Source organism: Salvia hispanica, chromosome 2 (genome assembly GCF_023119035.1).
Source record: "Salvia hispanica cultivar TCC Black 2014 chromosome 2, UniMelb_Shisp_WGS_1.0, whole genome shotgun sequence".
Classification (NCBI taxonomy): domain Eukaryota; kingdom Viridiplantae; phylum Streptophyta; class Magnoliopsida; order Lamiales; family Lamiaceae; genus Salvia; species Salvia hispanica.
In genome coordinates this window covers 17,747,626-17,758,779 of record NC_062966.1, presented here as the reverse complement: position 1 = coordinate 17,758,779, position 11,154 = coordinate 17,747,626, and the positions used below count along the sequence as shown (strand labels likewise).

At 38.0% G+C, this 11,154-nt stretch overlaps 3 protein-coding genes across 3 annotated transcripts; all 3 read left to right on the top strand.

The window, feature by feature from the left end:
* Positions 1 to 1,583: 1,583 nt before the first annotated feature.
* LOC125208270 (uncharacterized mitochondrial protein AtMg00810-like) lies at positions 1,584 to 3,212 on the top strand. The gene has a single exon (XM_048107853.1). The coding sequence runs from the start codon at positions 2,082 to 2,084 to the stop codon at positions 2,997 to 2,999; it is 918 nt and encodes a 305-aa protein (XP_047963810.1). The 5' UTR covers positions 1,584 to 2,081; the 3' UTR covers positions 3,000 to 3,212.
* Positions 3,213 to 5,460: 2,248 nt separating this feature from the next.
* Positions 5,461 to 7,071, top strand: LOC125208269 (galactinol synthase 1). Its single transcript, XM_048107851.1, has 3 exons — positions 5,461 to 5,923; positions 6,112 to 6,567; positions 6,648 to 7,071. The coding sequence occupies exons 1-3, from the start codon at positions 5,603 to 5,605 to the stop codon at positions 6,840 to 6,842; spliced, it is 972 nt and encodes a 323-aa protein (XP_047963808.1). The 5' UTR covers positions 5,461 to 5,602; the 3' UTR covers positions 6,843 to 7,071.
* Positions 7,072 to 8,285: 1,214 nt separating this feature from the next.
* LOC125208272 lies at positions 8,286 to 9,512 on the top strand. Its single transcript, XM_048107856.1, has 3 exons — positions 8,286 to 8,360; positions 8,523 to 8,868; positions 9,204 to 9,512. The coding sequence occupies exons 2-3, from the start codon at positions 8,536 to 8,538 to the stop codon at positions 9,306 to 9,308; spliced, it is 438 nt and encodes a 145-aa protein (XP_047963813.1). The 5' UTR covers positions 8,286 to 8,360; positions 8,523 to 8,535; the 3' UTR covers positions 9,309 to 9,512.
* The last annotated feature ends 1,642 nt before the right edge of the window (positions 9,513 to 11,154 follow it).

Sequence of the window (11,154 nt, the reverse complement as noted above, 5' to 3'; positions counted from 1 at the left end):
TTGGGAGGGGTAGTAGGCTTGGCAATCTATACACACTTCATGTTTCTGCCTCCGTATCAGGTTCTCTTGAGCCTTCTGTAACTCCTTGTATCAATGCTGCTGTGTCTGTAGATGTTTGGCATATGAGATTAGGCCACCTATCTTTCAATAAGTTGAAATCTATGAATGAACATCTGTCTTTTTCCAAAAATTCTCATAATCTCTGTGATGTTTGTCCTCTAGCCAAACAAAAACATCTCCCTTTCACCCAATCAGACTCTATGGCTGTTGATGTTTTTGATCTGATTCATTGTGATATTTGGGGCTCCTTTTCACCTTCTACTTCACAGGGATATAACTATTTCCTTACAATAGTAGATGATCATTCTAGGTTTGTGTGGACATTTTTGATGAAACACAAATCTGACACCAAAACTATCCTGACCCAATTCTTCAACACCATTCATACACAGTTCTCCAAAAAGATCAAAGCAATACGATCTGATAATGGACCTGAGTTTAATCTTCATGAACTATATTCCTCTTTTGGGACTGTTGTACAACACTCTTGTGTTGAAACCCCACAACAAAATGCTAGGGCGGAAAGGAAACATCAACACTTATTGAATGTAGCCCGAAGTCTCTTATTTCAGTCTCATCTCCCTATTCACTTTTGGGGCGACTGCATTTTGACTTCTTCCTATATCATAAATAGAATTCCATCTTCTGCCTTGCCAAATAATTTGTCACCTTTTCAAGCTTTGTTCAAAAAGACACCCTCGTATCACCATTTGAGAGTGTTCGGTTGTCTCTGTTATACTTCCACTTTGAGCAGGCAAAGAGATAAATTCTCACCTAGAGCCTCTAAATCAGTCTTTCTGGGATATCCTTCGGGTTATAAAGGGTATAGAGTGCTCAATCTTGACACCATGCAAGAAAATATCTCAAGACATGTTGTGTTTCATGAAGAGGTTTTTCCTTTTGCTCATCTATCACCATCCCTTTTCCCTACTTCTGGTGGTGCATCACCATTGAGTGCTCCTTTTTCTGCCTCAGAAAATGCCTCTCCACAAATATCCTCCACTCCTTCTGCCGCAGATAATATATTACCCCCTATCTATAATCATATTGCTCCACATCCAGCTGATCAAAATACTCCTCCACCTCTCCAGCCGGCTCAGACCACAAGAGCAGGTCGAATCACTAAAACTCCACCCCACTTAACTGATTACTTATGCAATTCAGTCACATCCTCTACACCATATCCTATATCAGCTTTCTTCTCAGTCTCCAAACTCTCACCCACTCACCTCAAATATATCATCTTGATGACTGCTGTCTTCGAACCTAAGACCTACTCCCAAGCTTCTCCTCATCCTGAGTGGCAGCAAGCAATGCAAGAAGAACTCACTGCTCTTGCTGTGAGAAACACCTGGAGAATAATGCCACTTCCTGCAGGGAAAATTCCCATAGACTGCAAATGGGTCTACAAAGTCAAATTCAGAGCTGATGCTTCAGTTGAAAGATTAAAAGCTCGACTTGTTGCAAAAGGTTTTACACAACTTGAGGGAATTGATTTTTGAGACACCTTTTCTCCAGTGACGAAGCTGACCACTGTGAAATTCATTCTTGCTCTAGCTGCAATTCATGGTTGGTCCCTATCTCACTTAGATATCAACAATGCCTTCTTGTATGGAGATTTAGAGGAAGAAATCTATATGAACCTGCCCCCTGGTCTGATTGTTGAAGAGGGGCACCCACCTGGTTCAAAATTGGTCTGCAAGCCTATCTCACTTAGATATCAAAAATGCCTTCTTGTATGGAGATTTAGAGGAAGAAATCTATATGAACCTGCCCCCTGGTCTGATTGTTGAAGAGGGGCACCCACCTGGTTCAAAATTGGTCTGCAAGCTGAATAAATCCCTGTATGGTTTGAAGCAAGCCTCACGGCAGTGGTATTTGAAACTTTCAGAAACTCTGGAGAAATTTGGCCTTAAACAATCTGCCTCTGATCATTCCTTTTTTTTAAGGCTGATGGATCGACATTCTTTGGCATTGTTGTATATGTTGATGATATACTTATTGCCACAAATAAGCCGGATATGACAGAGAGCTTCAAAACCTTCATAGCTCAGTTTTTTAAATTCAAGGACTTAGGGATCCCCAAGTACTTTCTTGGTCTTGAGATTGCTAGAAGCAAAAAGGGAATCCTTGTTTCCCAGAGAAAGTATAGCATGGACTTGCTGAGGGACAGTGGCATGCTTGGTTGCAAACCCTCCTCCATCCCTATGGATCCATTGAAGCAACTAAAAGAAGATACAGGAAATGCTATGACAGATCCTGCTAGATACAGAAGACTAATTGGCAGGCTCTTGTATCTCTGCATCACTAGACCAGATATCACATTTGCTGTCCATAAACTTAGCCAATATGTGTCTAAGCCTTGCATTGAACATTGGGAAGCAAGTGAGAGAGTGCTGAGGTACCTGAAAAGCACTCCCGGGCACGGACTATTTTACTCAAGTGAAACCAGTCCTACACTTAGTATTTTTGCAGATGCTGATTGGGCTGCATGTCCGGACACTAGAAAGTCCATGACTGGCTATTGCTTATTCCTTGGCTCATCCTTGATCTCATGGAAAGCAAAGAAGCAACATACTATCTCGAGGTCCTCGGCAGAAGCAGAGTACCGAGCCATGGCTCATGCCACGTGTGAAGTCGTTTGGGCCATAGCCTTGCTGACTGATTTTGGCATAAAGGTTGAGAAGGCAGTTCCACTCTACTGTGATAACCAAGCAACAGTGCACATCAGTTCCAACCCGGTCTTTCATGAACGAACGAAGCACATTGAGATCGATTGCCACACAGTTAGAGAAAAATATTTGGAGGGTGTGATCAAACCACTGCATATCAGAAATAATTTGCAGTTGGCAGACATTTTTACCAAACCATTGGGACCTACAGCTTTTGCTGATATTTTGGCCAAGATGAACTTTTGCAGCTTATACAGTTCACCTTGAGGGGGCGTGTTGAAGTAAGAGAGAGCTGAGCTGGTGCTGAGCTGGAAGTTGACCGTCGTCAAAGTTAGTTACAGATATTTTCTTTCTTCTTCTGCTTTGTTAAAATAGGAGAATAAGGAGTGTGCAGTGTAGTATAAATAGGCGAGGAAACTCTCTTTGTATTACTTGTATATTTTACAAAAGACAAATAAAAGCTAATAAGTTTCTCCCTCAGTTTTCCCCTTTCGTTTGTGTGTCTTCATGTTTGATAAGTGTCAGTTTATCACTTTCAACAATAGTGATATTTTTATTTTAAGAAATGTATTATTTATAGTGGGACATACCAATATGGAACAGTTCACTTAGAGTCTGATGGAGGGTGTACTAACTTATAACACAAAACATGAGTTACTAATGTAATAAAATCTGAAAGGAAGAGGCTTTACGACTAATTATTCGACATCGAATTAACTTGGTTCTCTTTTCTAATTTTGACTCTCATAATTGATAATGATAAGAACAACTGAATAATTTTGACTTGCAGTAGTTGCTAAATATGATTTCCGTTTGTAGTTACCAACTTCCCATTAGATTTGTATTCCACTTATGTAAGGAAAGATTCGAATTTTACTTTGATACATTAAAGATTGCTTATTCCCACTTTTGGGATGTGTTGCTAGGGATTAATTTCTTCCTATTCCTTTCTGATAACCAAAAAGTAAAGCAAACCATTTTCGACGACATGAAATATCAGTAATTATGTAACATATATACTGTTACATTTAATGTTATAATGCTCTATTGATACGAGCAAAATTTGGTTAAAATCAATAGTGAGGAATTTCATATTAAAATAAAATTATTTGTGACCAAATTAAAACTATAATAGGTTCGTTGTACAAAAGAATAATGGAGTATTAATTTGCTTGTGACTCAAGTAGAGCACCAGCAGGATGATAAATTCCAGAGCACGTGTTAATCAATCTTAAAGGACGTATACATCAAGAAATAAATATTTTGATATGTAGCCAAACCAAGATAGCGATAATACATTTTTGATGATGAAATTGATGATAACCATAGCTTAGCTGCATGATCGACTGGCTCAGCAATATAATTTCATTGTTGAGTTGTGTGGCTAAATTTGAAACCAAATTGCAATTTCTGTACTCATTGTTAAATTAAAATTTAATTAAGAACCATTAATATTAATAGTGAATAGCCTCTTGTTAGAATATATACTAAATAGATCTAAAAATGACATAATTGTTATTAAAAAAAAATAATTTCCATATTTGATTATTCATTAAGATTTCGTTCTTTTTATCACTGATGTATAGCATAATATATAGGATATGAAGAGTGAGAAATGGCCATATAAATTATGCATGGTGGGAGTGTTGAGAAGCATCACCTCAGCTGAGCTCATGGCCGGGGCATAGCGCCACCTCGGCCGCTTTCTGTAGCTGTATTTACAGCTGTGTAAGTCCCTCTCTCCATTGTCGCCCTCAGATTCAAGCCAATTATTTGTGTTCACATAAATCGAATTAACACTGTTATAATTCTGAGTGCGAGACTATATAAATGTATTTAGTTAGTCGTGAAATGGAAGCTGAACCAGTTATTTAGAAATTCCAAGTGGCCAAGTAGCTAGGCTCCATAAAAAGTACTCCTATATTGGTTTCTATTTATTTCTTTGTCTTCCTTTACAAATTGAGCGAACATGTTAGGATAGTCAATTATACATTAATTGCGATGTAGATGTGTTTGCACCCAAGAGTAAGTGAATTCCTTTTTTGTACTATATGGAGTATAATTAATATGGGAGGCTTAAAAACCAGAAAAGAAAAGGTAAATGAAAAATACTAGTACTGCATAAGTCCAATTTACAGTATTTATTTAAAAGCTTGTGGAGTACTTACTTTTTTCTCACTAAACCATTAAAAGAACCTATTTTTAGATCCCTTCATATGGATGACATTAATATTCACTACCTATATTTGTTTCATTGTTCTCACTTTTCAGTTGATATAATTTATCTTATCTAAAGTTTGCAAAATTATACCCGTACATTACTGTTTTTATGATGCGTCGACCGACATGTAGACGACTATAGCAACTCGATCACTTTTTCTCACCATACATATTCATCGAAAAATTATATTCCACGAAGACAATGACATCCAATACATGAACCTCTCATTTAGCTTAAATTTCATCGACAAAATTTCTAGGAAAATCCCGTGGAAGAAATTAGGAAATAGAAAGAGGACTAATAATATCTAACCATAATGTCGCGAATATGACTTAATAAGCCCATTAAATCTCAGCCTTTGCTTCAGTTGATAAGGCTCAGATGAAAAGTTAACTGAAACATCAGCTCACCTTCTTTCATTCCCTCCACATACTAACACATTTTTTATAAGAAAAAAGCGTAATGAAAAAATATAAAGGAAATAAAGAATATTCCTCCATTTATTCGAGTTTCATTTGGGGTTGATTTGCAGTGCATGAGCATGTCATTTGATTTGAGCAGTATATAAAGACGAGCAGCCTCGCCCTTGAATGCCAGGAAGTAAAAAGGCAATTAGGGCTTCCTATTTTTCCTAAACTCCTCAGCATCAATGGCTCCGGTGGAATCTGCTCTCCCCAGCGACGTGAAAGTCTCGGGGCTCGACTCAGAGAAAGCCTACGTGACGTTCCTTGCTGGGGCGGGCGACTATGTGAAAGGCGTGGTCGGGTTGGCTAAGGGTTTGAGGAAGGTCGAGAGCGCTTACCCTCTTGTCGTGGCGATCTTGCCGGATGTCCCGGAGGAGCACCGCCAGATCTTGAGGGATCAAGGTTGCATCGTCAAGGAGATCGTCCCCATCTACCCCCCGCAAAATCAGATTCAGTTCGCCATGGCCTACTACGTCATCAACTACTCCAAACTCCGTATATGGAATGTAAGTAGTTTTACTGGTGTAGGCTTTATAGACTAAATGCATTATCTCGATAGACTTACGAAAAAAGGGTGGTTTATTGACAGTGGGCAATCCCTCGGTAATTACTGATTTCCATCGCTAAAATAAAAAGTTGTTTTTTGTAGTCTCGTCTTTTGAGGTGAGTTGTCGTGTTTGGTGTGTGATAACAGTTTTTGGAGTACAAGAAGATGGTGTACCTTGATGCTGACATCCAAGTATACGAAAACATCGATCATCTCTTGGACACACCGGACGGGTATTTCTACGCTGTGATGGACTGCTTCTGCGAGAAGACATGGAGCCATTCGAAACAATACTCGGTTGGGTATTGCCAGCAGTGCCCGGAGAAGGTGGCATGGCCGGGTGAGATGGGGTCACCTCCTGCGCTCTACTTCAACGCGGGCATGTTCGTGTTCGAGCCCAGCAAGGCCACCTACGACGACCTCCTACACACCCTTCGCATCACCCCGCCCACACCATTCGCTGAGCAGGATTTCTTGAACATGTTCTTTGAGAAAGTGTACAAGCCGATTCCTCTCATCTACAACCTCGTTCTTGCGATGCTGTGGCGCCACCCGGAAAATGTTGAGCTCAACAAAGTCCAAGTTGTTCACTACTGCGCTGCTGTAAGCCTCTTTTTTAATAATCTTTGTGTTGATTAATTGGAGAGTAGTAAGTAGTAAGAAAAACGATGGATTGGGTGCAGGGATCGAAGCCATGGAGGTACACAGGGGAGGAAGCGAACATGGAGAGGGAAGATATCAAGATGCTGGTGAAGAAATGGTGGGACGTGTACAACGATGAGTCGTTGGATTTCAAGGCAGTTGCATCACGGCCATCCATCTTGGCTTCTCTCCCCGAGCCTGCGGTTTCATACATACCTGCTCCTTCTGCTGCTTAATTTACACCAACCAACCGCCACAGCCACTATATAAATATGGAGTGTACTACTATATGCATTGCAACTTTTATTACTCACTATTATTCTCCTTTTCTTTTTAACATATTCTCTGTTTTTCCTTAGGCTACTTGGCCTGATTTTTTTTATGTGCAACTAAACTGTATGCATAAGCTTGCTTCTGTTTCATTTCATATGCACTCAATAAATCTTTGCACTTATTATACTTAAATCAGTCTGGGAATATTCTATGCAATTTCTGACACTACTTACTGCTCCATACTCATCCTCCTCAAATCTATACTTTTTTTAAAAATTTTGTAGTACATCTTTCTCATTTCTGGAATTTTGCATGTACTACTATTTAATACTCCATTTGGTTGTATTTATTCAAAATGATTTTGGACTTTGAGTTACCATGTTTTAATTATTCACCCTTTTCAATGGGAAGATTAATGGCTTTTTTACTTTTAGTTGGTTACTTATAGCTTATAGATTCGTGCTGGTGCTTACTGCAGAATGAGTTGATGGCACAAGTTTGCCATAAAAATATTATCTCTGTACAATAATTTAGGAAGGTTTTTCAGTATTCAAAATGATGTTGATCACCTCATGTCAGTTTTATCATACTCCATTTAATAACTCATCCATTGATTAAGTTTGTGAAAATTTAATGACAAGATTTATGTAAGTGAGCAATAGTATTTTGCAGAGTTGAAATTGAAATCCTATATATTCAAACACACGCATAATTAAGTATATGCGAAATTATAGGGACATACTATTGTAGCTAGCTAGATATTGATATCTTTGTACGATTTGTTGTTATATGTTGTTTAAATCTATTGTTTGTCTTTTATTGAGTTGGAATTAATATTAGTAATAGATTGCTATGGTCGTAGTTTAGCACATACTAATACAGTAAGGGTCCGTTTGATAAGTGGCGTGGAATATACCTAGGTTAGTTAGTGATCTAGATTTAAAGCCAAGTTAGGAAAAGATATAATTTTAATAACACACGTTTGATAACCTAGTTAATTATTTTTAGCCCACTTTGTTTGGTAGGGAAGTTATGAAATAAGAAATAGATATGCAATGACAAATTTGACCTTAATAAATTAATTTATTTCCTAGATTGTCCTTTGTATTGACCTAATCAAATCTTTTAAATTCCATTCAATAAAAAAAGAATATCACAATTGGCTTATTTTTTCCCTTATAATCTCACGCTCAAACCTAAATCATTTGATTTCCTATATATACTCTGCGTGGGAAAAAAAACTGAACTTCCAATTTCTGCTCTCTTTTTTCCCTCCTTAATACTCACGAGCGGCGGCTTTTGTTCTTCTTGTGCACTATTCTTGAAAGGTAAATACTCTTGTTATTGAACCATGTTTTGTAAATAATTTTAACAAGAAGATTATGCACACACTTCATACACGTTAAATCTTCCAAAAAATCTTCAAATTATTTGTATTTTCACTATATGTGCGATCGTCGTGTCCAAACTTGACGTCGTTGGTTTCTAGGCAACATGGCTGATTTTCAAGGTATTTTGAATCGACGTATATGGACTGATCGGGAGGAAGATGTTCTACTGACGACCTTGAAGGAGCTTGTTGTTCAAGGTTGGAAATCAGATCATGGATTCCGTGCCGGATACCTCCAAACTTGACGTCGTTGGTTTCTAGGCAACATGGCTGATTTTCAAGGTATTTTGAATCGACGTATATGGACTGATCGGGAGGAAGATGTTCTACTGACGACCTTGAAGGAGCTTGTTGTTCAAGGTTGGAAATCAGATCATGGATTCCGTGCCGGATACCTTGTTAGACTGGAAGAGGCGCTACGCCGCGAGTTTCCAACAACGGATCTGAAGGTTTATCCCAATATCATATCGAAGGTGTCTGCATGGAAAAAAAGTTATTACACTCTCGAATATATCCTTAAGCAGAGCGGGGTTGCTTTTAATTTGAATGGAGACCACAGAATCGACTGTGACGACCAGCAGTGGGCAGAAATTGTGGAGGTATGCTTGTGTCTAATGATCTAATTTGTAGTATACATATTACGCTCTTTGTTGGATGGAAGATGTAAAATAAATTTTCTCAATTGTTTATTCAATGTGTCTAGGAAGCGGCTTATTTTATTTCTTTTCTTTTGAGAAAAAAGTGATTCCTATCATTCTCAAATCATCTATACTTCTTTACTTTTGTTTCATTACTGATAAAAACTCTTTTTAATTATAGTAAGTATGATAAGTGATGCAGGGTTTTCTTACTTTTTACTGATAAATTTTCTTACTTCTTACTTTTGTTTCATTACTGATAAGTGATGCAGGATTTTCTTACTTTTTTATTGCAGAAAGATGTATATGTAAGGTTCATGCGTGACCGATCATGGCCTTACTTTGACGATTGGAAGCAAATATTTGGTAAGGACAGAGCCAACGTGGAAGACACGCCATAATGTGGACTTCGGATATTTCTTCATGCCCATCCAAAGCCTGACCAGCAAGCTCCTTACAGAGACTTAGAATAAGACAAGCGTTTTTATGATGTTTTGAATTTAGTAATGTTTTTGAACCAATATTTATTTTCAGTATGATGAAGCTATTTTGTGATGTTTTTTGTCACTAGGAAATGTGGTTTGAACCAATATATATTTTGTGTTTGCTTATTTTTCCTTGTCATCTGTCCATTCTTCTTTCTATCATTTTCTTTCAATAAAATCCAATAGGTGTACTTGATTAGCTAGTGTTTTTATGCTAGCTACGTTGAATATGACCTGTTGATCATGTTGGTTATATTAAAAACTTGTCTTGGCTGAGTATGTTCTGTGATCTCTGTTCAAGTATTTCTTTGATGACCTGTCATTTGATGTAGAATGTAGAATACGGCCCAAGCTTTGACAATCTAGGCTGTCAGTAGCAAGCTTTGGATTTAACACTTGTATTTATGTTCCATAAAGTTTGGTTGTGGTTTATAAGTATCAAGATGTGCAGAAGTTTATGACCTTTTGTTGTAAGATTGCAAAATTGTTCTTATTCCTATAAGGTTGTGCAACGGTTCCTGTCTCCCTTAGCTAAATGCTCTCGCAACTTTTTCCTCTTTCTCTTTAGTGAGAATTGCTTTTTTCTTAAACTTTGTGCTACTCCATAATCAAATCTCAATTGTTTTAAAGTATTTCTCATTTCTTAAAATGATGCCATGTGAAAACTCTCTATTATGTGTATTAAAACATCTTTACAAAACAATAATATGTTAGTACGTACTAGCGCCCGAGTATCTTCTCAAGAAATTTACCCGCTTCATGCAACAATATTTGAGTTTCATATTAAAAGAGGTATGTGATCAGAGGATTTTTAACAAAACAATATTTCTATTCAAGTAATATTTAATTATTTGTATTTCGAGAAGTAGCTAACAAATCAAATCTTGTGCATTAATCAAATCCTTTCGTTCCTATATACTGGAAACAAAAAACAATATCAAAAATTTGGCGCTCTTCTTTCCCTCCTTATTTCTGATGGCGGATCCCTCTAAACCTAAATGATTGAATCTGATATCAAAAATTTGGCGCTCTTTTTTCCCTCCTTATTATGGCGGCTCCCTCTAAACCTAAATGATTGAATCTGTTTATTTCCTATATATACTCTACGTGGGAGAAACAAAAAAGAACATCGCATTTCACTCTCCTTCCCCTCCTCCTTATTTCTCAAGCGGCTTCGTTCTTGTGCACGATTCTTCGAAAGGTAAACAAACTTCTGTTACTGGCATTAGGCTCTCTATTAAATCTTACTATTAGGCTCTCTATTAAATCCTACTAAATCTTCACGTGTTGTGTTTTTTCACTATATGTGTGTGATTGTCATGGCCAAACATGATGTAGTTGCTTTTTCTAGGCCACATGGCTGATTTCCGGGGTAGCAAAGCAATCGTGGACTCCTCTTCTGGTGGTCGCGGTTTGTGTTTAGATAATTCATTTTGGCCTCGTTAATTCCGCAGAATCATATGCGCTGAATTTGGTGTGTGTTTGAATGATATTACGACCAGGAACTGGCGGGGGTCTTCGACCCCAACAACCCAAAAGCGAAAGGACTCGGCGTATTTGGACTGATCGGGAGGAAGGGGTTCTACTCGCGACCTTGAAGGAGCTCGTTGCTCAGGGTTGGAAATCTGATAATGGATTTCGCGCCGGATACCTTGTTAGGCTGGAAGAGGCGCTACGCCGCGAGTTTCCGACAACTGATCTGAAGGTTAATCCCAATATCATATCGAAGGTGTCTGCATGGAAAAAGAGTTATTACTCTCTT

Bases quoted from the DNA above. Each gene is read 5' to 3' on its own strand.
- LOC125208270 (XM_048107853.1), top strand. From the start codon at position 2,082: ATGACAGAGAGCTTCAAAACCTTCATAGCTCAGTTTTTTAAATTCAAG.
- LOC125208269 (XM_048107851.1), top strand. From the start codon at position 5,603: ATGGCTCCGGTGGAATCTGCTCTCCCCAGCGACGTGAAAGTCTCGGGG. The intron at 5,924-6,111 runs GTAAGTAGTTTT...GTGTGATAACAG, and splicing joins CCAAACTCCGTATATGGAAT to TTTTTGGAGTACAAGAAGAT. The intron at 6,568-6,647 runs GTAAGCCTCTTT...GATTGGGTGCAG, and splicing joins TTGTTCACTACTGCGCTGCT to GGATCGAAGCCATGGAGGTA.
- LOC125208272 (XM_048107856.1), top strand. From the start codon at position 8,536: ATGGCTGATTTTCAAGGTATTTTGAATCGACGTATATGGACTGATCGG. The intron at 8,869-9,203 runs GTATGCTTGTGT...TTTTTATTGCAG, and splicing joins AGTGGGCAGAAATTGTGGAG to AAAGATGTATATGTAAGGTT.